Source organism: Xiphias gladius, chromosome 1 (genome assembly GCF_016859285.1).
Source record: "Xiphias gladius isolate SHS-SW01 ecotype Sanya breed wild chromosome 1, ASM1685928v1, whole genome shotgun sequence".
Lineage (NCBI taxonomy): Eukaryota > Metazoa > Chordata > Actinopteri > Istiophoriformes > Xiphiidae > Xiphias > Xiphias gladius.
The window spans coordinates 19656571-19683264 of NC_053400.1; the positions used below are offsets into that span (position 1 = coordinate 19656571).

At 39.0% G+C, this 26694-nt stretch overlaps 1 protein-coding gene across 5 annotated transcripts in view; it reads left to right on the forward strand.

The window, feature by feature from the left end:
- mical2a (microtubule associated monooxygenase, calponin and LIM domain containing 2a) overlaps positions 1-24750 on the forward strand; it is a 39150-nt gene extending 14400 nt beyond the window's left edge. The window contains exons 4-25 of one of the 5 annotated variants that reach the window (XM_040137554.1): positions 71-278; positions 1249-1365; positions 2890-2991; positions 4265-4420; positions 4792-4892; positions 5165-5422; positions 6002-6117; positions 6240-6366; positions 6503-6593; positions 7808-7955; positions 9504-9703; positions 10409-10512; positions 10664-10732; positions 10829-10963; positions 11396-11500; positions 12782-13048; positions 14818-14925; positions 17802-17982; positions 18089-18165; positions 18255-18508; positions 20300-20360; positions 23389-24116. In XM_040137554.1, coding sequence (XP_039993488.1) covers positions 71-278; positions 1249-1365; positions 2890-2991; positions 4265-4420; positions 4792-4892; positions 5165-5422; positions 6002-6117; positions 6240-6366; positions 6503-6593; positions 7808-7955; positions 9504-9703; positions 10409-10512; positions 10664-10732; positions 10829-10963; positions 11396-11500; positions 12782-13048; positions 14818-14925; positions 17802-17982; positions 18089-18165; positions 18255-18508; positions 20300-20315 — 2940 coding nt within the window. In that variant the 3' untranslated portion in view covers positions 20316-20360; positions 23389-24116. The other 4 variants (XM_040137563.1, XM_040137548.1, XM_040137569.1 and 1 more) reach the window with 4 other exon arrangements.
- The last annotated feature ends 1944 nt before the right edge of the window (positions 24751-26694 follow it).

The following is a 26694-nucleotide window of genomic DNA, read 5'->3' on the forward strand; positions in this document are numbered from 1 at the left end:
AATACGACAGAGATGTCACCATGATCTAGCTAATTTCTCTGAGGTCAGTTTGTCATTCTCGTTTATTTAGTGCCTCATCATCGGAGGAGGTCCCTGTGGCCTGCGGACAGCCATTGAGCTCGCTTTATTGGGTGCCAAAGTTGTGGTGATTGAGAAGAGAGACTCCTTCTCCAGGAACAATGTGCTGCACCTTTGGCCTTACACCATCCATGACCTGCGGGGCCTTGGGGCCAAAAAGTTCTACGGCAAATTCTGTGCCGGGGCCATAGACCACATCAGTGAGTATCTGATTTTGCAGGAACAAATCAGGCTGCTGGGTTTTCCTTTTCATTGACCTGTGATCAATATTATCAATCTCTCCTAACCCTGCTCTTCTCCTTAAATGTACGGTATGTTATTGGATACTAAAATTGTACAGTCTATATTCTGCATATTATAGATTTAAAGATTGTGGTCCTCCAATACTTAAATGATCTATTCTGTTTTTATCTTTTTTTACATTCTTTTTTTCTATTTCATTGGATCTGGCTTTTGATTTTACGATTCTCTTTGTTTTTTGTGTTTGATGTGATTTGGTTGCTGTAACACTGCATTTTCTCGATGGGATATATAACGTCATCCATCCGTCCGTCCATCTATCTTCTCCTTAAATGTTACATTTTCCCTGTAAATACATTTAGCTTAAGATTAAAGTTGTAACTTTGTCAGTATTGTACAACAATATGGTCTGTATATCCTTCAACCCTACAGTGGACTGGTATCAAATGATCAAACTTTTGATGCACGATTGTATAACTCTGCATCTTTGTATACTCCTTGTCTTTTGTACCTCTCTATTTTTCTGCACAAATTTTCTGTCCACTGGAACCTAAATGGACCAGATAATGTTTTGATTCTAGTTCAAAGAAAGGAAAAAGGGTTTAGAAGGAAAAATGATATTCTGTATATTTTTAGAAAATTACTTGAGGATAGAAACTACAGTATACAGGACATAATGATAAATTACAATACATTGAATTATTAAATAAAATGTAATCACCCCAGTATTAAGTTTCAAATTAATTGAAAATTGATGCTTTTTAATCTCCCAAACATAACAAGAGAAAAAGCCTTAGCACAGACAGAACAGAGTATTGGAGCTCGGGGTTTGCCTTCAAAGATGCCAAGACAACATAACACAAAAACACAAAGTTTGGCAGAGTTTTACAAGCGTATACAAATGTCAGTGTGTGTCTCTGTTTTTTATAGGCATTCAGCAGCTGCAGCTGATCCTACTGAAAGTTGCACTCATCGTTGCAGTGGAGTTTCACATCAATGTGGAGTTTGTCAAGCTGCTGGAACCTCCAGAGGATCAGGAAAATGAAGGTATTCATCTGCACATTTGCTTCAGTTACATGTCCAAACAAGAGATAAACAGTGCTTTTATATTCACCCTCTGACAGTTGTTCTATGACCTGCAAGCTTTGGGGAGATGAGATTTAAACAGCTGGAAACTGTACAACTGGGGCATTTAGTAGGATGAGGCTGAGAAGTTTAATAATGTGTAAAGCTTGACATAAACATCAGGCTGCATCTGTCAGTTTGTTAGACAGATAAACTGTGTAACTTGGAGGATCTATATTTACCCTCCTACTGCTGCAGCTTCGGCTCTACTTCAAGGCTGGTCAGGCAGCAAGGGACTTCTCGTCCTGCAGTATTTAATTTCCTTGACATCCTCCAATAAACAAAACACAAATATTGGCACTGCGAAAGTTTTCCATCATAATTACACGATGTTAGTCGTGGTCAAGTGTATTGCCTTACTTTTATGTAAGTTATTTTGCTCAAATTTATACATACTATATACAGTACCCGCTAATCACATTAATATCATTGAATGAACATTGCTTCCCTTGTTTAAAATAAAATGTAGTGGTAGTATCTTTTACTCTTGTGACATTTTTCTGACATTGAGTAGATCGACTTGCATTTGAAAACTTTTTAAAATAGCACGAGTTTCTAATGATCACATAGCGTTTAGTTTGAAAACATCAGCACAATACACAGCTGCCTTAAGAGGTCAATGTTTCGTAGCACGTACACTGTACACTGCCCGACCCTCTCATCCCACATTGGACTATAAACTTTCAAGCAAGAAAATAACTTGCACACCATTTTGTCATGTGTTGTCTCTTGGGTCTTGGTATCAGTACAGTGATAACAACGAGAGCCTTGTCTAAATTTAGACACAGACTTATCCATCCTGTTCCACTGTGACGGACTTAGCAAAGCCCTTGACATCATGGAATGCGTTTTCCCCATGGTGATATTACATGACAAACTGTAAAGCTGTTAATGTGCAGGTCTCACACTTCTGCAGCAGCAAACACTTACAATGACTAATATTGTTTCATATTTCATATATTGTACAGTTTTATTTGGAAAACAATCCACACTGACACTCTGCAGGCCGGATGCTGTGGACTATATATGCAACATTCTCGGAGTACACAACATGTTAACAGCCATCATCATTTCATTTTCCTGCATGAATAGGAATATATGTCCTTGTTTTACTGGCATCATAGCAAGAGCAGTCTTAATGGAAAACAGCAGCATAGCAACCCTAAACAGCAGCAGTGCTAAAGTGTGCTTATCCATTCTCCTCATTCATTGTCTCGGTACTGACAAATTTAGAATTGCACAAGCGTGACAGGTGGCAGAGTGGTCCAGGAAGGAGAGAGGTTTTGATGGAGACTGTTGAGCAAAACACCAACCCTTATCTGCTGACATTCCACAGCTGATTGTTCGGTGGAGGGGTACAGCACAAAGGGAATATTCTTAGCATATATTATGTGGGTTGTTTTTTCACCCCCCCACTCTTTCTGTCTTTGTTTCCCTCTCTCTTAGGGCTTGGGTGGAGAGCTGCAATCCGACCCGCTGATCACCCTGTGGCTAACTTTGAGTTCGATGTTGTGGTGGGGGCTGATGGACGCAGGAATACTCTGGAAGGTGAGAAGACAGCAAGAAAGCCTCAAGGATGTACTGTACTTGTAAGGACCTGACAGCAAAGCACGACATAAAGGAACAAACAAACAAACAAACAACAGAATGGGACTTTCCTACTACACAGGGTTAAAACCTGCTGCCACTCCCAAATAACAGTAGGCAGTAACTAAAAAAAGTTACCGTTTAACATCAGTAAAGAAACTCACAAAATTCTGCACAAAATACAAATTTCTCATTTCAACTTTTTAATTATACTGCACATGTAAATATATCTGTAACTGAAACGGCTGCCGGTACTACATTATCTTTGTTGCAAAGCTATAAATGAAACTCACCTTCTGTAAACTTAGAATTGTATGAAGCCATTGATCTCTTCCAGTCAGAAAGGTAACACATGAAACCACTAAAAGTAGTGTACATAAATAGAGCAGAGCTGGGGCTCAGTACAGCAGCTAATGCATGTATGCTGGACTATCTCCATCTCTATGTCTCACTGTTTCGGTCTCTCTCCTAAAAATGTTGTCATCCAACAAACAATTCACATCAGATGCTTATTCCTAAAAAGGGCATTTTTTTTGGCCAGACAAGATGTCTAACTCATTCTCAAATTATGAAGAAGCCTAAGGGAAATGATTTTCCCCTGCAGTCAGCCTGCTTTCGTGGCATTGCTATGGCAACATAGAGTTAAATAGAATCAGATCTGCACTCTGTTGATTGATGCTGCCTTTGTTAAAGAGCAATGATGTGACAAAAAGGGGAAAAGGCCCTCCATGATTTTTAACAGTGAATGTATGGTAAGGTTGTGGCACAAGTTCAAGCCCTTACTTCTGTCCTCCTGTGTTCCTGTTTTTTTTGTTTGTTTGTTTCAAAATAGCTGAAAAAGCTGGCCATCAATCCTGCTAGTTCAGTATTTTATCTGTTTAGATTAAGATTTCTGGATCATGTGAAAAAGTTATTTCTATTTTCAATGGTATTAAAGTTTTATAAATAGTCCTTTACTGCAGTTCTGACAGTTAATTAAGCAAACAGCGTTTAACTTTGATGATAGCATTTAATTACTTGTGCTTCTTACTATTCATGGCTTTCGGTCCCCTGGCTGTATGAAGGCTTATCCTAAAATAACTGCGTTGTAATTATGGTTTCAGGCTAGATTGCCTTTGGTTTTAACAGCCAAGCTGATAGGTACTGGTTTGCCTGGGAAGATCAAAATCCCTTCTTTTTTCCTGTTTCTCTCTTTCATTCTCTCGCTTTCTCCCCATGTCCTTCTATCTCCCAGGTTTCAGAAGGAAGGAGTTCAGGGGTAAACTGGCAATCGCCATCACAGCCAACTTCATCAACAGGAACACCACTGCAGAGGCCAAAGTAGAGGAGATCAGCGGAGTGGCCTTCATCTTCAACCAGAAGTTCTTTCTTGACCTCAGAGAGGAGACAGGTGGGGGAAAAAAGCACTGTCAAACTGCCACATCATGCTTCTTGTAAGGGGCTATCCCACAGAGTGTGCTCAATACAGAGGAAATAAATCAAAAAATTGTTCTCAGTGACTTGGAGAGTTTAACAGTAAGGTTATGTTTATGTTCCATTTGTTCTGGCTGTAATCAAAGACCATTAATGTAATTTTGTTAAGTGATCTTCTCAACCTCCAGCAATACAAAACTAGAAGATGGCACAAAAAAAATTGTAGAAAAAGACATTGATGGGTTAGAGTCAGTTATTCTTACAATTAGAAGCATCCCCCACAGTGGAATGTCTTGTTGGTGCATTTTAAAAGTTGTAGCCATTTTGAAACCATATCATTTCTTGCAGGTATCGATCTGGAGAACATTGTGTACTACAAGGACAACACGCATTACTTTGTCATGACTGCCAAGAAACAGAGCCTGCTGGACAAGGGAGTTGTCATTAACGTAAGCAGAAGATATTTAGGTCAATTGTCCAGAATTGACACACCAAAATTTGTTGGAGATGTGGCAGCACTTAGGAGGTCTAGAACCAGGCTAGTTGTATAAAATTTCAGTATTCATCATGTTGATATATAGTAGGGCTTTTATTTCACATCTGTGTGCACCATTACTAAAAAACTCTCTATGGGAACAGATCATAAAGCAATTAATCTCGGTCTGTTAGAATTGCTAAACTCAGACTTACTCCTCCTGACTATCATGCTTCTTTTCAAAAGGATTACGTAGATATCCAGATGCTGCTGAGCAGTGAAAATGTCAACCAGGAAGCTCTTCTGTGCTACGCCCGAGAGGCTGCTGACTTTGGCACCAACTATCAGCTTCCCACACTGGATTTTGCCATGAACCACTGTGGGCAGCCAGATGTAGCAATGTTTGACTTCACGAGCATGTACGCCTCAGAGAACGCTGCTCTGGTCAGGGAGAGATTCGGACACCAGCTGCTGGTGGCACTGGTTGGCGACAGTCTGCTAGAGGTGAGAAGAAGCAAGCTGTAAAGGTGGCTGTAAAAAGTTTCATTTGTTAGTCTATTATTTTTCTTTTTTGTAAGTACTGACAACAGTTATTTTCCACATTTTTTCCATTTGCCTTCGCATAGCACTTACAGAACAAATTTTTTCTGTTTTCTTTTTTCTGTTATTTATCCATTGTAATTTTATTTTTACTTCCTTTTATTAATTATGAATTAATTTATATTTTATTTTTTAAGGACACCTACGAAATACACCCAAACATGTATTTCAACACTATATCAACTCCTGCCTCGCACTGATGCCGTATCCTCTGAGTCTTTGTATTGTAATGCTTACCTTACTATATGTATATTATGCAGTGCCTGTCTATGTTAGATCACATGTAATGTTTCGTTTTGCTTGACCGATTAAAATAAGTAGGTAAAACAGTCTCAAAATCATGACAGCATATGCCTAACAATTATTTTGTGCTGCTGATTGGTTTTCAGTCTAATCCTAATAATCACTGCTGATGTTGTTTTGTGTCCTCATGTATATTGACACACAGTGACATTCAAATATTTGTAATGTGTTCCTGTGCAGCCCTTCTGGCCAATGGGGACGGGTTGCGCCAGAGGCTTCCTGGCTGCCTTTGACACAGCCTGGATGGTAAAGAGCTGGGCTGAGGGTCGGACAGTTCTGGAGGTGCTGGCAGAGAGGTACACGCACGCACGCACACACTGTTTAGACGCTCACAGTCTGAATTCATATAACAACTATGTGATATAAATAGCACCGTGTGCCTTGTGCTATGTTTTTTTTGTTTTTTATGTTTCTGTAGGGAGAGTATTTACAGGCTACTTCCACAAACAACACCAGAAAACATTGCCAAAAACTTTGAACAATACACCATAGACCCTGGAACTCGATATCCCAACCTCAACTCCTCCTGTGTCAGGCTGCACCAGGTGAGGGGGAGTACTCACTCTGACAAAATCAGATTCGTACTATCTGTCCTTAGGTATTGGCTTCATTTTTAATAAATATACACAACTTCTTGAAGGTCTTCATTGTAATCATTTCCTCTTTTCCTTCCTGTTTCAGGTGCGTCACTTGTACATCAGTGGAGAGCTGAATTCCTGCTCTCTGGAGCGTGCTGCCACCATACGACGGCCTGTCAATCTCTGCAGACGAGGTAAGTTTAACAGGAGCTGACGCATTCCTTTGTGTTGTTATGGCTCCACGCCAGTAACGGCATGGCCGGAGGCATTATGTTTTCTCCTAACGTCCCGTTCTCGTTAACGCGACATCTAAGGAAGGCTTTTAGGGAATTTCTTCAAATTTCGCACAGACGTCTACTTGAACTCAAGGATATACTGATTAGATTTTGGCAGTCAAAGGTCAAGGTCAGTGTGACGTCACAAAACACGTTTTTGGGCATAACTCAAGAATTCCTATGCTAAATATGACAAAATTTCACACAAATGTCCAATAAGATAAAATGACAAAGACATGACATTTTGTATCCAAAAGGTCAAAGGTCAGCTTCACTCTAACATCATAATGTTCTGCAAAAACACTTTTTTGACAACTATCAATGCCATAAATCAAGAAAAGAAGAGGAGATTGTGACCCTATTTCCTGCAACTTGACTGGCTGGTGGAAATATATAACCGCAAGGCGGTAATTCTACTTTTATGACCGAATGTCCAATTCAAAGCTTGCAAAGACTGCGGCTGACTCATCTCTAGATTATTCAGGGTAGTGATCTTACTCGTTGATAGGGTTTCCTTACTTATGTTACTTTAAAAGGATCCTCATATTAAAATCGTGGCCTACATCTCTCCTTTCCTTCCCTTTATAACAGTAGTAGTAAGGAACTGGAATTAACCTCAGTTTAGGGAATAATTTATGTTCCTAAAAAACAAAACAAAAAACAAAAAAATCACATCAGTTTGAAACGTATATGTATGTATGTGATGAAATGTATGGGGCAAAAAGTACATGTACATATACGTGTATATACAAACAGTACTGTGTGTGTTTGTGCGCATGTGTATGTGACAAAATTTTATTATAGTTCCGTTGAGATCAAAGTCTGGTTAGATCTCTATTGAACTAACAGTGAAGACAGAAGCTCTACCTGCTGAATTGAGCTGAACTTCGACTGAAGTAACTTGAGTCATCTCTGTCTGGACATGTACGTATGTCCGGACAGAGATTGGTATGTACCCTCAGCACCAGCTCCCACCATTTCTGTCATGACCTTATTTACTGGCACAGTATGTGTTGGTTCATTCATTTCTGTGGGTCTAAGTGGCTGATTTTCTCACACCACCTGAATTCCCAAGATAAATTATTTGAGTATTGTTTTACTGAAAAATATGACTTTCATTGTTTCTTTTGTAGAGTCAGAGATCAGACCGGCGAGGCTTCTTACCTGGTGCCAGAAACAGACGGAGGGCTACAGGAATGTGACAATCACAGATCTGACGTCTTCTTGGCAAAGTGGCATCGCCCTCTGTGCCCTCATCCACAAGTTTAAACCTCAGCTGATGTACGTACACACATCAGATAATAACAGTACCTCATTAACATCATCTGATCTCTTTACAGTACTTAATGCATACGTACATTCACATGAAGAAACTTTTTTTTTTTTTTTTAAATGAACTCTGCACCCTCTTTATAACAACTAGCTTGGAGGAAATTAATTTCTTATGGGTATGTTAAATATGCTTGGTGTTGAGCAATGTTTGAGCCATGTATCTTTTCCGCTGCGCTCTCCACCTCCTCCTCACAACGTTTAAAACACACGACCCATTTTAGAGTGCTGATAGATGTGAAAAAGATTTAATATATAGCTGTCCTATACATAAAGCTAGCTGGTAGAATAGGGTGCAAACAGAGAAGTTTTAAAAGTGCAGATGTGTACATTTCATGAATTTTCATTAGTTTTGTCCATGAGTTTATCAACTCAACTGAAATAAATATGGGTTGTTACAGTATTAATGTGTATCCTCCAAAAAGTATTATTACTGAAAAGTATTTAATTCTAAATAATGCTGATCTGGAGCCATGGAAAAAAAACAATTCATACAAGACCAAGTGTACTTTGGAACTAACTTACAGGAAAAAAAATCCTCCTTAAAACGCAGAAACTGTACCTTAGTTTCCACTTCGAAGGGTTAGATTCCCTTACACAGCATGGCTTCAGTCAGTGCAACTGTAGATTAGTACATTTACAAATCTAATTATATCCTCTCACTCTTTAATTATTTCCTTCATACCTCGCCACATGCCACTACAATTTCATGTGGTCCTATGAGTTTCCAGGAACCACTGGCATTTTTCCCCTTCCCTCCTCCGTATGCATGCTTGTCAGCAGAGCAGACTGCAGAGAGGGGAGTAGGTATGTAGAAAAGAAAGAAAAAGATGAAAGACTGAGCCTCTGTACTTAGTTTGTGTGTGCTGCTGCTAGGTTACTGCTCTCTTCTTTACATTATTTCTGATGGTGACTGCACACTGTCAGTGTAGGCAGAGACGTCAGGGCTGTTTTCTTTACTCCCATTAGAAGTTATTTGCTTCCATTTTCTTCTGTAATATAAGAAAGAAGTTGTTCTGCAGGGTTGAAAATTGATTGGGTAAGACAAGGTTCTGTGAAAAGTAATTCCTTTGAGCTGACGTCAACTGTTTTCATATCAGTGTGCCTATTATCTTACACTCTGCTCACTGTCAGTCACCTACATGTAGAGTTGAAAGCCTGTTAGGAAACAGATATGGTTACAAACCTTGCTTTTACATTCCTGTCTAAGCATTCGGGGAATCTTTAATATGTATGATACTAGAAAGTCTGCATTTTAGAAACAATAAGAAGTGAAAATATGTTAAATGAAAATGTAATTTAAAAAAATGTCATAATTTATACCCTGCAGAGTGATCGGGTGAAATGTAAACCAGTCACAGACAAAAGTAAATGGTCTAAAACTGTGAAAACTCAGGATAAATCACCATAAAAAGTGAAACACTAATATAGGCTGGCACCGTGACTGTTTTGCCACGACGTATTAAGCCTGAATCTTTTTTCATTCCCTACCTCCGTTAGAGATTTTGATTCATTAAATGAAGAAGACCATGCTGCAAACCTCCAGCTGGCTTTTGACATCAGTGAGCAGGAATTTGGCATCCGATCATTCACATCTGTGAAGGAGCTGAGTGCTGGTGATGAGCTGGATAAGACCAGAATGACCACCTACCTGTCTAAGTTCTATGAGCTCTTCCGTGGAACACCTCTACCTGCATCAGGTACTCTTATTTGACTCTACTCTGCTGTACACTGTTCCACTGTATCGTACTGTATTCTGTTCTGCTCTTCTCTGCTTTACTGGATTCGCCTCGACTCGACTCGACTCTGTTTGACTCTATTCAGCTCTGCTTTTCTCTACTCTTCTCTGCTCTACTCAACTCTACTGGACTTGACTCTATTTCATTAGTTGTAGACACTGAGGTCTTTTGTTAATATACTGTGTTTGTCCTCTTTGTTTCTGAATGTATTGTATGACTAACATATGTACAAACAACAAAAAAGTTAAAATTCCACTCAAAGGGAAGGTACTAAATGTCTTTTGGTTTCAAGTAAAAACTTTTTATTAGTCAAATATAGTGGAATGAGAGAAATGTGTATTTGTAGCATAGCTGTGGACTGCAGTAGTCTGAGATTCTTGACAACATGAAAACAGCCACCTGTCTCAACAGAAGAGCTATTTGATGTTTGCCTATGTTGTATTATTTAACCTCAGCCAACTACTAACCTTCCTCTGACATGCAGCCGAGTGATACAGTAATGACTTTTTTTATGGGAGTATTCCTCTTCACAAATACAGTAACTCCTTTTCCAGACCATTCACATAACGTTCCCAATCCGTAAGGGCATAATGCATAGATATTATCTGATGGCTGTGCACAGTGGAAAATGTGAAAACCCTAATGCGGTCACCTGTTATACTGCAGGGTCCAGAGGAGTGGATGAAAACAATGAAGATTATCCATCTAAGGAAGTCAGAAGTAATAATAATGTGCTCAATCTTTCAGTGCCCAGGAAACGGGTACCAAAGGTAACTCCACACTGAAATTTTAAAAACTGATACATACAGTATTTCATTGTCAAAAGACTTTTTATTTAAGAACCTTATTGCTGGTTTGAAACTCCTTCTTGGGACTGCTGGATATTCAGTCTTAGATTATTTCCTCGCTCTGTACTTCTAGGATGAAAAGAGGTCAGACGGTACAGACCCCATTTACAAAAGGAGACGAAAGTTCTGTTATTTGGAGGAGGTTTGTTAATAAATTACTTTTAATGTCAAAAGTAATCACTATGTGGGACTTTTGATATATTTCCTCTGATCTGTTTTCTGTCTCCTGTCTCTTTAGGCCACCAATTTGTCCAGTAATGGCTCCTCAGTGCTAGAGGGGCGGGATCCTAAAGAAAATAAAGTGCGCTCAATGGCTACTCAGTTACTAGCCAAATTTGAAAGCACACCCAGCTACACTGTCCGCAAAACACAGGTAAAAAAAAACAGAAATGTATTTAATATGGGCCTGTAGATTTTATTTTAATTTATTTTACTGTAGTAGGACTATAGCAGTATTTTAAGGATGTAAGTAAGTATATACGTATGTATGCATATACTTTATTTATGTATCAATTCATCTATTTATCTGTCCACACACGTCATTTTTACATCTTTCCTGACTACAGAAGTTAAGAATGGCTATTTGCCCTCTTTTTCATGGATCATAAATTTGTTTTAAATTTCCCTTCTTGTGAGTTGGAGCTCTGAAATGGGTCTGCGGTTTTTAATCTCACAAAACTTTCCTTCTGCTAATGCTACATAAGTCTTCTCTTGTCTGTTATTTTCAGCATTTAATCTTTTAAGCCTCTTCTTTTTCTGCTCCTTTGTATTAACTGTTTTCCTAACATTTTCTGCAAAATCTCAGTCAGACTGTGAGAGGTCCACCCCACTGCAAACTCTTGACCTGACTGAGAGTCTGCACAAAAAACTCAGGCCTCCGGTCCCACCTAAACCTCCTCCTGAGATACAGGTAGTCAGGAGCAGCAAGTCGGCTTTTCAGACACTCAAACTGTACAAACAGTAGTATTTGTATGCTAATTCTGTCCTACTGTCCTGACAACCATATGTATGGCACACGAAAACACTGAAAAAAACACACATACACACACACACTCATTTGAAAGCACATACTATATATGTACACATACCTCAACTACATACACCACCCATGTCCAAATAATATAATTCACCTAAAATACGGGTTTGGATATTTAACAGACCATACCGGTGGTTTTATATTCCTTAGTCATGACTGACTTAGACCCTAGTAGTCTAGAAATTAAGTGAATGTGATCCCCTCATGTCTTACTGCAGTTCTATCTAGCATCAGAAACTAGACCTGTGCTAGCTTATAACCAGATTAAACTCACAAAAATAAAATACAAATATGAATACACAGTAAAACATGCCTGTAATACTGGAAACAATGCAAATTATGCCAGTGGTCTTCTGCGTTGATGTTTTTATTTCTAACTTCCTCCAGTTTGGAGTTTAATATAACTACCGCTTTGGAGGTAAAGTAAATAATTACCAGACTCACATCTAACATACCACACAGGGTTGTTGTCCTTTTTCTTGTATAGCGTGAACTATGTCTGGTAATTAGAAACTAATACAGTATACACTTTTACTATAGTTCCCCAATAATCTTAACAAACCAGATAAAAACATCCTTTCCTCATAAGTGCAGTTGCTGTAGTCAAAGCATAGTATTCAGGAGCTAAGCTTTTGGAAAGTCATACCCGCAAGTCATACCCATAAGGCAAACATGAGTGTCAAGAAGGAGAAGAATAATGTGTATTTCATTTAAATGTAGCTGTTGGCTGTTGACTCGCAGGTCTCAGATGTCCCTGTGCCCCTTCAGTTCTTGACCGCCCAAGAAGAAAACTTTAAAAACAGTTCCTGCGGGCTACTGCATTACCACGGGATGGTTACATAACTTTGGCAAAACATAAAGCAGGCAGATATTCAATGTAATGCATTACCTATGCAAGTTTATATCCATGCTGCTGACATGTTTAACGCCTGCCAGGAGGGTAAGAAATCAATCTAAAAGCTTGTACTATGCTTTGGAAATGGCTGGCGGCCTTGCAAAGTATTTGTAATTTGTAATTAATGGACTGAAACATATAAAACCACCTGTATTGTTCTTTAAATGATCTGCGCCCTCTAAGTGAAGGAAGAATAACAATAAATCCAAGCCCTTCATACCAAAGCTCACATGTACACTCCTGTATATTATCCCTTTCAGTTTGAAGTCAGTATCAGAAAAGCAGCAGAGAAGTTAGTACGCCTGCCACCAAAGACTCTGCCCAAACCCCAGTGCCAGCCTCAATCCCAGCATCCATTTTCCAAAGTGAAGCTCAGACATGTTGATCAAACACAAACTGAGATGAAGCTCCAGCCTCAGCCTGAGAGTGCAGACCCCCCTGCGTCTTCTCCCTCCTGCCACTCAGCAATCCAATTCATGTCAAGAATCCTCCAGCGCCTCAGGGAGGTGGATGAACACATCTCTGAGGTGAACACTATCTCCTCCATCACTTCTTTTAACTTCTTTCTTCTGTTTTCTTCTCTGTCCTCTCGCTAGCCATTGTGATTGTTGCATGGTCTGATCTACAAAAAGGCCCCTGAGTGAATGTTGATTATATATTATGCCCTAATTATACATTTGGGCCTGTGTAATGTGTAGTCAGATGGTAAAGTCAGCCCCTAATTATCCAGCCTGACGAAAATGGAAAGAGCAGGCCTGCAGACCTGGCACAAGCTGAGACAGACACACAGTCGGATTTCTGGCCAGTGTGATCCCGTGTAGAGCAGGTCAGCCAGGGCCAGGCTGCAGGCTTGGGCTTACGTCTGCAAATAAGCTATTTTGATTATTCAGATTTTCCAAAAGCCTGCCTGCATTGGCTCAGATCAGCACTGCAAAATTGTTAACCTTATCATGTCATTTAGTGTAGAGCTGAGGTTTGCTGTTGAGAAACGGGGATGTTGTCGTTTCAAATGCCGTTTTACCTGTTTTTACAATACAGGGAATAGACATATTAATGGAGATGACTTCATGAAGATGGGTCATTTTACCTTTTGTTAGCTGGTTAGTTTTAAAACATGACCCATGTTCCTCTTGGTCAGCGCAGCTTGTCTGCGTTTTCTCATGATTTATTGGACTTCTCCGTACGTATAAAATAAAAAAAAGTGTTTTTTGACAGATGCGCCTGCAATATTAATTTGAATAAATTGGCTTTTTTTGGAGCTCTGTTAGTGTTGAGAGTTGGATGACAAGATTGATGCCACTTTCATATCTGTGTGTTAAGTACAGAGGCTGTAGTCAGGAGGTGATTAGCTTACCTTAGCATAAAGGTTTGGAGGCAGAGGGAAACAGATATTCCGGCTTTCTATAAAGTTCAAATATAAGCCTCCCAAAACTGACTTATTAACAGGATCTGTCTAATTAGTTTAATTCATTTGACAGAAGACAGTGTGTGACTTTAGGGAGAATTGGGCAGCTGTTGACTTTAGATGTGCTGATAGGTGGATTTTGTTAACTTGGGCCGGAGCCAGGCTAGCTGTTTTCCCCCTGCTTCCAGTCTTTTTCCTAAGCTAGGCTAACCACCCTCTGGCTCTAGCGCCATACTTAACGTACAGCCATGAGATCGATACTGATCCTTTAAATCCACTAATAACAAAGTTAATAGGGGAACTATTCCTTCAAGTTGCTGTCTTAATCATTTTGTCTTCTCCTGTATTATCAGTGACTACATATGATAACTTTATGCATCACATGCTTTTAAACTAAACTTGAATTTAATGATTATTCTTTTAATTAATGTGCTATGAAATTTGACTTTGATTCACTTAAGCCTCAATATTTCACTATGTGATTTATTAACGTAGATATTTTTTGGCTGAACCAATGTACTTGTCTCTGATTTGTCTGCCAGGACCATGTGGCCATCTCAGTTTTCTGTTCCAGTGCAGTATGAGTAACAACACCAAGTGGAGTGTAAAATGAATGTAATAAGGCGGCCTTCGTTCCACACAGCGACTTTATTGTTCTCCTCTCTGCAATAAACACTTAGCTGTCAAATCCTGATTCTTATTGGGAAATCAGAACAGAGAGGTCTTTCATCGTCTAACTGTGTAGAACTTATTAAGTGGATATTAATCCACCTAATTATGTCTACACACAAAAAGATCCACATTTGTTGGTGGGAAAATTAGTCTCGCTGTACTGAGGAGGGCGAGAATGATGGCTTTTCTTTTGTTCCTGTGCTCCGTGTCATCCTGCAGAAAAAAGCTCAGGCACAACAGACTAAAGAGTTTCACACAAAGAGTATAAAGGAAAAAGCTGTTCATCTTAGGGCGTTGTTCTCAGGAGACAGCTCTGCTGTACTCAAGGTGACTATCTCAAGCTTGATCTGTGACCCCACCCTGGTCTTGTGTTTTGCACTACCCGACCCTCACAGTGTGTTTATTTGTATGTGGAAACACATCATGTTTGCGATCACAAGTGTTGCATGCAGCCATTTTCCTCATTCGTCAATTATTTTGTGCACCTTTTTTTTTTTTTTTTTTTGGACTTAGATACACTTACATGCAGGAAATTCTGTCATAATAATACTATGACTTTGTTTTTTTTTTTAAATCAAAGTAAGACTTATATTGCTTTCACTGTCATTTGATAGATTTTTATTATAAAAATATATTTATCCGCTTTGATATTGTGAAAGGAATCACTCACCTGAATCTGCAGCTCCCTTTATGGAGCTTTACAGAGGGTTTGAGCTCATTAGTAGTAAATCGTGTGACCTTTATGTAGATAGGTTTTTTTTTTTCTCCTTTTGTTCTTATTTACTGTTAATATGATTTTTCTCATCCATACCTTAACAATACTTTATTAAAAAAAAACAAAAAACACAGTCTTTAACTAACCACACCATAGTTGTAAAGAGTTTTAAAAATTTTGGCACTGAATGTCAAAATTGTAATTCAGTATAATCCGGGTTTGGTAGAATTATCCAAAATTAACATTGTTCTCTGGTGATAGGATTGTTTTAATCACCTAAATGTTGAGTTAAAGGACCATACCGATGGTGTTTAGTCACCAACCATGACTGGTGTGCACTGCCACGGGGTAAATGAATTGTTACTTTCGCATGATGACTATTATTATGCTAGATGTAATGGTTTATGTAATGGACGCAGTGCTTTATGTATGTTCTATCAATACGCTCTATTCTAATACCAGGGAAAAAAAAGAATCAAAATCATGAACCTCAAATCCTCAGTCCTCATGATGTTTGTCAGCCTAAAACGGATTTGGTATTGAAACTCCCTTCCCTTCCTTTAATACACAGCATAAGAAAAGGCATAAACATTTATTTTAATACCTATGGTGACTGGCCTTTTCCATACTGTATACACAGAATGGTTTCTGGTAGAGACAAATCTCAAAAAATCTTGTAGTAAAACACACTTTAGCAAGTTTTCTGTTTTCCAGTGATTGTGTTAACTAAACTCAGTTGCCAGTTTATTAGGTACACCATTTAATACTTTAACTGCCCCGCTTATATCAATGACGGTAGATTCATGTTGAAAACGCCTGTTAGTATAACACCATGCAACTCAACAGCACCTTAAACTACAGGTTCCAAAATGAGCAAGTTGAAACAATACCCCATGAAGGTAGGATTTATTGCAGGGCTGTTGTATTAGACTGCATTAGTTTAATCTAGGTGTACCCATAAACTGGCACAAGAGCGTTGTGAGTGTATGTTCACAGTGTCATGTTTGTTCCTAGTGGTTAAGGCCCAACATATCGTAGGCCTCCCAAAGGCCGCACAGAGAAATCCTCCAGACAGAAAGAGGGACTGTTCTAAAAAAGTTTTAAAAAAAAACAAGCATCTTAGCCCAAGCCCTTACACTGTTGCCATGAATCTCTTCTTAATCTCCAATAGACAGATTTATGCAAAAGAATTTTGCTTTGCATGAGAGCGTTGTGCTTTTAATCGCCAGCTGTCCTCACAGAGTGTGTGTGTGTGTTCTTGTGGTGGCACTTTGTGGGTTTCTCTCCTCCACTCATCCCAAACAGCCAGATGTTATAGCAGGATTTACACTAGCTTAATATAAAGGAAAAACTCCCGGTGCACAATTATGGTCCATATGTGTTTTTGTTTTGGTTTTCTTTTTGTTTGTTTTTTTTAATGTTTGGATCAAATTTAATTCCTGGATAGCAACTGGGAATCTATTTAGAACCATGAACCATATAACCTGGTGATTATCCCCTTTCTAAAATGATCTAACTTGCCTTCTTTAACTATGTTTCCTCTTGGCTGGATGCAAGTGGGTAGTTGGAAAGGAGTCTGAGGCTGTAGGCTTTAGAGTGAAGATGATGGTCGCTGTCTCAGAAAATGACCCCAAACCCAGACACAATCATTAACATGGCTATATGTGCTCATTATCTTGAACTCAACTTCTCACGTTCTCACTCTCCCTGCATGTAATACCCACTTGTGTGTCTACCCAGCATGCCAACACCTCCAGTAAATAACTGAACACAGAGTTTAAATGTCTAGAAAAAAGTAATGTGGCCCGATCCAATTCCTTCTCAAGTTTCATGCCGCAAACTCGTAACCATAACAGTTACCAAAAAAAGGGAAAAGCGGACATGATGTTATTACGTTTTTACTGACATGTTATATTAATATCCTCAAAGATGGTAAAAGTATTGAGGACAGTTTATTCTTGACCTAGCTTTTTTTTCCAGAACCTCACTCCCTTTGAATCTCACTGATTAGAATAAAAAGCTGGTGGGTGGATCTTGAGGCAAGAAGAAGTAATAGTGATATAATAAAAAAAACTCTATGTGAAAGGCACTTTTCTTAATATAGCTACACACGGCTGTCCAAGGGGAAGAGGAAAAACAGAATAAAAGCAAATAAATGAGACGATAAAATACTGTTAAAAGCTAATTATCAAAAGAGAGATAAACACCTGATTAAACAATAAAATGTAAAAATAAATAAAAAAGGATTTCTTAGGAAGGAATGCTTTGAAGAATGTTTTTTTTTTTTTTTTTTGTGAAACAAATGGTAAAAATAAGCCAGTAATACTTTAAATTAATTGCTGTGTCTGACAGCTGTTTCAGTGATCTTATGTTAACATTATAAATATAAAGTTAAGGGGAAACCATTGTTTCAAAGGAGGGTTAGAAGCGGTGTTACGTAAGTGTGTACGTTTTTTCATCGTGAATCTGATTTTACTCTGATTCCCAGGGCGGCTCAGTACAACGGGCGTTCCCCCAGTCAGGTGACAGGTGCCACTCATGCGAGAGGCGTGTTTATTTGGTGGAGAGGGTCTGCGCCGAGGGGCTCTACTTCCACAGGGAGTGTTTTCGCTGTTCAACCTGCAGCTCGGCTCTGCGACAGGGGGCGCACACGTTCGACTCTGAACAGGGTTTGTATCTTCAAATGGTGGAGCCGCCTATCCCTTAAAAAGAGCTGAGGTCAGCATTAAGTTACTTTTGCCAAACTTTGTCCTGACATTTGCTGTAATCTTACAGGGAAATTGTACTGCAAACTTCATTTTGAGCGGCGTAACAGTGGGACAAACCTACGGAGGAATTTCTCTCTGCGCTCAGTGAGTACCTTGAACTTCTATTCATCGGATTCTAACAGCACCTATTGTGAAAACTCTAACTTCTCTGTCCGTCACATCCTCCGCCTTAGAACCGTTGTGGAGTCGGAGTTCAGGAGCAATGTGTTGCTGATGGAGAAACTCCCCAGTCCAGCAGTGCAGCAGAGCTGCAGAGCCAACCTGCAGCAGGTACCTTCAGCTCGTTCATACGGAAACAGCTGAGCTGGCCCCTGAGCATGACTCGCACTGTGTGTAACGCCCCCTGGTATCTGTCCTGCCGCGTGCGTAGTACAGCGCAGGCCCTCGTCGGCCACCTGAGGGACAACGCCCGGGACTACGCATACCTGTATGAGCTACTGAGCATGAGCTTGCCCCTGCTGTTTGTTTTACATGAGGTACTGCTGCAGATGTACATAGAGGCTGTGCCTGATGGGCCGAGCTCCTTGCAGCCTCTACTGCTGTGGCTGCAGGAGCATATAGGGCACAGGCTCATCTAGACACTCAGCAGACGCCAGCTGTTAACATTTAACCTTGTATATCACGCCAAATGCCATTTAATCTGTGGCTGAGGGGCACATTATCTGGAGTGTTCTTGTCATATTATCATTTGTAGCTGGGCACAAGCACCTTTATAATGTTTACTTGCCTTTTATGATGATGATACTGTAGTTACAGGGTTTTGGATGTACTTGTGCATCAGCCAAAGAAGAGACACTGCAGGGTGCTCCTGCAACTTTTTCCAGTTTACTACAGGGGGTTTGGGACAGTTTGTCAGATAAAGAAAGCTGTGGCAGATAATTTTGCAGTGGTTAGATGTGGAAACTGTACAGTACTTGTAGGGTTCAAATAAGTTAAACAAATAAAATAATAGTAGTTAAAATGCAAATAAAATAAAACGGGCCCCAGTCAGTGCCTTAGAGACTGCTGAAATGTCCAATCATCATTGCTGTAGAATTTAACCTTTTACAAACTCTCTTGGAAAATGGATCCTGTAGTTAAAATTTCTTAACTCAGGTTATGACTGACTAACGTGATGCACTTTATCTTTGGGAACTACCTTGTGCACGTAGCAGGAAACTGTCACATTAGATAAAAGCCTGGTCTCATGTTAACGCTGACAACGAGGCAGGTTTGTTTTAAATATATATGCAGGTATGTGTGTTTCACACACATGTTAACAATTTGCTAATTATCTTTTTATACTCTGACCACTCCGTTTACTTTAATGAACTGTTTTTATTGATTTTTTTTTCTTTTTTCATTTTTTCTTCTTTCTTCCATCCAATGGATGACACCAAAAAAAAAATCTCACAGACATGTTTGATTCTGTGGAGTATTTAGTTCTACTTTGCTGCCATCTACTGTTGACTCTCAGAAAACCCATGAAGGCAAAATGAAATACCCCCCCTCCTCTCCCTGTATAACATTACAAACAATTAAACTTTAAAACAACTGATTTATGAAATGTTTTCAGATTTACTGTAGACAATAGAAGCTGGTGAGCATGCTGTGATGTTCTTGATTGTGCTTGCCACTCTTGCCATGATTTTAAAGCATGTTGTTGGAAGATCAACTGCAAACCTCTTTGACTGGAAGCCACACAGTTGCTTCCTATTCATATACACTATCTAACGATGCTTATGAAGCACTTTAGAGTTATTTAGAGTGTTTTCTTTAACTTCAGAAATATTTGAAAATGATATTTGCAGAGACTTCAGGCATTATTTAAAGTGTTTATGGCATCATACTGTATGTTGGACATGCAATGTGATGTTCGTGTTTTGTTATCAGCTACCTAATGTTTCATGATGAATTACTGAATCTGCTGCATGTAATATGAGCTAAATGTTTTGTTTACAGTGCAGTACAGGTGGAAAGCTTCAGAGTTTTAAAATACCAAAGAACTGTTTTCATACACACTGACTGGACAGACTTATACATCTGTTAAACAAGACGAAAGTCTTGCAAGCTGTAACATGTACAGTGTTGCCAACGTACAATTATCTCCTTCATTATGAATGTCAGTATTTTGCTTTGTTGCCATAAACATTTTCTACTTTTGTGCATTCAGCTGTTTTTATTTATGTCTGGATGTTTCTCTGTGTTTTAGATTGTGTTCTCTTTCCCCCCCCATCAGCTGGAGCCTTTTATGAAGTGTGTGAGTCAACTGGATGGTTAGGAGAAATGACATTTTGAAGGTGATCACCTGCATGATCACATGGTTGTGTGTGATTTATTGTGATGTGGCTGCAGATACTGACGATAAATAACTGACCCAGAGTATCTGATATGACTTAACAACATTTACAGCGCTGAAATAATTGAAGATTTTTCCTCTAGGGGCATTGAGGTTTTGCTAAACTAAACAAACGGCTTCAGTCTTTGTCATTGATCTTCGAGCTGTTATGGGAATGAACTAGTACTAACTTAGCTTGGTTTGAAAACTCTCGATTATTGCACACATCTCAGAGTTTGACTAATTAATCCATTAATGAATAATGTAGTGGATGTAAGTGGCAGTTCAGTCTGATTACGGGGATAGACTTCAAATCAGGTTTCATTCCAGCCTTTTTGTGCACTGAAATGAAAGTATTCTTCCTGAAACATCAACTTTTTAAATCAAAGTCAGCAAAAACTGTCTGAGCAACAACTTCTGTAACAATCTCCACAAGGACTATTCACTAGCAGTTGGTTGTATCATTAAATCTTTTTCAGCAGATCGAGTTGCTGAGGAGATGTTTAAATGTCGATTTTTCTGAGCACTTCCAGTATGCACTTTCAGAAACGACTGTTTTCAAGGTCAAGAATGAAGTTTCAGGCTTGAATTCAATGCCAACGTGCATGAGTTTTCCTTAAAGTGCTCCACAAAATGGAAATTCGAACATCTGCAATTCAACTCCATCTGCTGAAGAAGATACAGTGTGACTGAAAAGCTCCAGAACAGCTACTATACGTAACAGGACGTTGTGGTGAGCTTGTATTGTCAGCTACTGTTTCCAATGTCAAGATTCAGCCCGTCAAATTCAACAATTTACCAATATATTTTTTTTATTTACCTGTGGCCACGTGACCTGATAATGCATTTTAAAGGGGAACCACTGTTACAAATCAAAGTTTGTTTACAAGTCTTGGGTAGTAGAACTGCATATGAGGAAAAAAAGTTATTTAAAGAATTTTGAGGCCACAGAGAGAGCTGCCTAAAGTCCATTGGGTTGGGTCTGAAGACTAGAAGTTTTTTTTAAATTGTCGGTCGTGTGCCCAACAATGTTATAGGGGTGCAATGCTAAATCAGTACTTGTTTAAACTGTGAACATGAAATAAGAACGAACCAAAGTTGTTCAGGTCACTGCCAAACTCACCTGTGCCCGTTTACCTGCATTTGCTGGTCTGGCAAAGTCTTAAAAAGCACTGATTTCAGTCTTCAATTACATTTACAAAAGCCTTCATAATTTTGGTTAACTGTTTTTGTAAGTGATTTTAGCAAAAACTGGATGGAAAATCTCCAGCAACGTTCCAAGCCTCTGATGTTATGTAAAATTCATGTGGTCGTTAAATAAATAGGTTTTATTTTTAAATGCTTAATCAAGCCCTCAATTTTTCTGCTGCTTATCCAGGTCCAGGTCGTGCTTAATGATTAATTAATGACATTATTAGGAGTTATTGTTCCATACACGTGGGAAGGCGCGACTAAAATGTGATACAAATGTCAATAAATTCATGCACTTGGTAAAGACTGTAAGTGCTATGCAAAGGCAACTGGACTTGCTTGAAGTTCTTGAAGTCTTCAACAACTTCAAGCAAGTCCATTTGCCTTTGCATAGCACTTACAGTATTTACCATGACCTGGATGACTGAGAATCTTCACAGACATACTTGGTAAATAATTCTAGGCCTTATTGTCCCTAACGATAGGAAGAATAGGATTTCGCCGATATCTTTCATTGTTTGGACGGTGAAATTAAATTGCCATTAAATTGCATTTGATCCTTTTTTTTTTTTTATAGAGGTCTTAAAATGTCCTAAGTTTAACTTGGTAAACCCTGCAGAGACCCTGTGCAAGGTCTGGGAGACGCACTGTTACTAGTGAAATCAACGGGTTGGCATAAATGACAGACATCCAAACTCCATTCGATGGAGAAGAAGAAAACAACATACAACCCGTTTATTGTAGAATAAGTGAAAACTTGCCCGTCGTACCTTCACCTAAAATTTGTGCAGTGGAAGCGGAAAGGTTTGCGAGGGATAAATCAGGCTTGGATAGGATGAAGGAGCAGCGCTTGTTGCCCTCATCGCCGCCACTGGGGAGCTCTTGAGCAAGGCCTTTAAGACCTCCACCTGCTCCAGCCGAGCTGCTCAAAAGCCAGTCACCAGCTCCCTGATGATCTGACAATAGCAGCGAAGAAGCTGTTAACGTTTACACACAAAGGTACAACACGGCAGCTTTCAGGGAAACTCTCTCTGTCTGTGCGCGCACTGACCTCTGTAGCTTTATGTTTCCAATACATAATGGGACTAACACCTGCTTAATAATACACCCGAGTGGCATTTTCTCTGCTTCCTTGTAAGTAACGTACAATGAAAGGGTTCCTCTACGCCGTGTTAGAAACTTTTCAGGAATGCGCTCAAAGCTCTGGGGACTGAACCACCGCCGACTTACATGATTCTACTTGTAAAAACGTCCTAGACCTTAAACACCAGTTTATACTCTGCTGAAACGTCTGTACTGCTTTTGCCTTGAGTGAACATGTTGATGGTTAATTACATTCTGAGAAGATGCTGTCCACCGCTTAACATTGCCACTGGCACCTTCACTTAACTAAGCTAATATTTCTGCAGACTTCCACATTAACTCCTGTTGCTGCAACAACAACAACACCGGAAATAACCGTAATAATAGTAATAAGAAAAAAAAATTCTACTGTTCGCATGTGTAGCGTTATCAATAACACTTTATTTTAACCCCCCTATTTAGCATTTATAAACAATAACTGGTTTATAACACACTATATTTTATATGTAAACTGTATTTGTTAACAACTATAACTCTTCCTTCTGAAGCATTAATAACTGGTGAACAAACAGTTTTTTAAAGTTGTAAACCTTAACTGGAATAAAGGCACAACTTACTAACACAGTGGATGAGTGGGTACCAGTAGATAAACTGTATTTAGTAAAGAGACTTGCAAGTGATTGTATTCATCTCTGCCTCATCTTGTCCGAGTGTAGGATGAGGACAGGTGGTGCCTATTTTGAGTGATTTGGGCCACAAACGTTAAACCAGAAGCTGCTGCTTATGTACCCTCCTTCGCAACATGAAAACTCTACTCCGCAGCGCTTGCCGACAGCCAACTGAATAAGAAATTAAATCTAGCTCTTTAGACAATACTGAAGTGCTTTTCATCCTCTGAAAGCTCATTTTGTGAGCAAAAAAAATGTCACAGAGGCTCATTTTCATTTTCCGACTGTTTAATTTAACTGGGTATGTGTATATTCCAATGTATCTGTGAATCTCTACATACTCTACGTTTTAAAGTCTGTCTTGTTACGTTAAACATATCTTCATGGTCTTACACAAAAAAAGGAAATAACTACATAAAAATATATTATTCGATTAAATCTAAAAAGACGTTTTTTTTTATAGCTACGACACACTTAATGCTCATCTGGCAAACACAACACTATCAGGAATTTTTTACACACTGAAAACAAAGTAAGCCGAGATTAAATGTGCTGATGGAGTTGGTGTTTTTTCCTCTTTGTTCTCAACCCTTTCATGAACTCACAACACTGTTAGTATTAGACATTACATCTCTAACGACTTCAAGAATAAGTTTTTCGAAATGACTATCTCTTTCAATGACAGTAATCAGTCTAAATTCCCCCTAAAAACCACGGAGAGCGGTGGAGAGCGTGCGTGTCTACAGAACTATTCAAATTTGTTTTCCGATGTCTCTTTTTCATTCAGAAGCTGCCACGCAGGACGGGTGTCCCTTCATCCACTCAGGACCGAAAATTACAGCACAACTTTTAATACTGAGCGTTATTAAGGATGCGACTATAGAAAATGTTTATAAGTAATGGTGACTTTTTAAAGTGTGTGTTATGCAGGTCCTGCATTGCTGTCTGTGCTGCTGTTTTGCTCTTTAATCAGTAAGCTTACACGCTCTCACTGACTTTTGACCTTCGTCAGACACAGAAGACTTTGAAGGATTTTTAGCTGGTTCGGTTTTATTCCCTTACCTTGACAGTGAAGGGTGAGAGCTCGGAAAAATGCTTACGGTAGCTGTTTTGTTGACCAAAGCAACTGTTTTTAAATAGAAAACTATAATCTGCAAGGTCATTCTATATAGCAAGCCATGTGTGGCAAGGTCCCTGACAAAAAGAAAAGAGTCATAGCTACAACCTACAAACTCAAGTGTTATGTTACGCTTCCACGACGATCTGAAAGTAGCAGTGAAGAACCAAAGGTTCACGACAGCACCACCAGCCTCTCATAAGAATCCTCAGGGGTACAATTTCTTTCTCAGCGTGCAGATACTGACCTGTTGTATCTCCGTGTTACACCTTGTATAACTGAAATAAAATCTGGTTAATAAAGTGCATAATTCTCTTTCTTCTCTTAAAAGCAAACTCATATGTTGTGTCGAAAACTGTTCAGGAATGCACCTATTGTAGGGGGCAGAGGTCTAAGCCTCCATTGATTTAAAAAAACATAAAACTGCTCAGTATGCTAACACAAGTCCTTGACTCTAAAAAGCTGGTTCATATTCTGAATGAAAGTCTTTATCGCCTGGTTTGGTTAATTAAACGCTCAAGTTTTCAAGTATCAAAGTAGAGAGAAAGCCCAAAAACTGGACTGAGGGTATGATGTCCTTTGAGAATTAAACAGGGGAGGTTTACATGGTAAGTACATCTGGATTATAGTTTGAAAGTTACTTCTTTTCATATCTGTCATCTAGATCTAGATTTACATTCTGTAAATACTTTATGCCGTTACCTTGCAGAGTAAAACGGAGGTTGGGAAAAAAGGGCTGCTTTCTCCCTTTTTTTCTGAACGGACCAGTGTTCAGACCTTAGTTTTGACCTGAACAATTTTTAATGTACAAAAGTTACAGGGGTTTTAAATTTGAACTTTAAAGTTCCCCCCCAGACATGTTTTAAGACACATAAAAACACTCATACCAACCAACACAAACCAGTCTGCAAGCAAAATAAAAAGTCCTTCGTCCTAAAGGAAACATAAGAACAGGCCTCATGTCACTAAACAAACAAACAAAAATCTGTCCTCACATGTTCAAGCTTGTTTTAAATATGTTTCCAGTAAAATTTCATTTCATTTTTTATGGCTTATAAGATGTTTGGTTTTCTGACGTACTGATTTGGGTCATCTCGGCTTTGAAAGCACCGCACAACAGAGCTGTACGCGTTTTTTTTTTTTAAGAAATACAGAGGGTATCTATTTTCTGTTAATCCTTCTGTTGATTTTCTTCCACGTCAAGAAGATCTCAATGTTTCAAAGCCTTCACAACACTGCTAGGGATCAAATTCTGATGAGAAACACTGAGTTCTTCATTTGCTCATTTGTTCATTGTTGGCAAACAACTGGTCAAAATTAAATTTAGTGAGTTTAGTGGAAGCAGCTTATAAAGTTCTAGCCTGCATATAAGACACCTTTTTTTTTTTTTAGAAATTAGGTTTGAAAAAGTGGGGGGTCATTATGTATTTGAGTATTACACATTTACACGTTCACAACTTCAGATATTCTTCATGAACGGAGAGGCCTGAAAGGCAGGAATATTTATGTGTGACTTGCTGAAGGGGGCTCACCTGGGAGACTTCATTTAATGAATTTTTCTTTTGCAAATCCGATTGTAATCACATCAGACCTACACAAACACCTCTGTGGATAGGAGCTTTATTAATAACACGATGGCAAGACACTAAATATTTCAATTAATTTTGAGAGAGAATTTCAACACAAAGCTGGTGCTCTGACTAATTTCAGAGAAAATGTCCGCGGGCACGAGGACACAGAATATTTTTCAAGAGAAAAAAGAAAAAAAAAGGTTTTAGTTTTGCCCCACGGCACAGTGGTGCAGTGTTGTGAAGTGTTGTTTTATAAAACACAGTCGTGCAGAAGCAGAAGTCCCTGTACGTTGTTGTGTGTGCATCTCTGCGCAGAGCAATCCATTTACTGACCCCTTGTAACTTTTTAATTTCTTTGTTTGTTTGTTTGTCTTGGTTTTTTTTTATTTTTATTAAATGACCTTTCCTTATGTGCAGAAAGAGTAGACCAGAAAACAAGTTATACAGTAACAGGGATTGGCATTCAAGCAACAGAGCAATCAGAGCCTGAAATTGCATTGAAATTACAGAAGCTGTGAAAGTTGATGACAAAATAGAAAAGCTGGGACGAGATGAATCTAAAAATATAATGTCATTACTTTAGCACTTTCACGCAAATCACCCTTTTAAACAGTCAAACACAAATCTCCAAAAATGAGGAGACATGCAGGGCTGCCGGAGTAAATA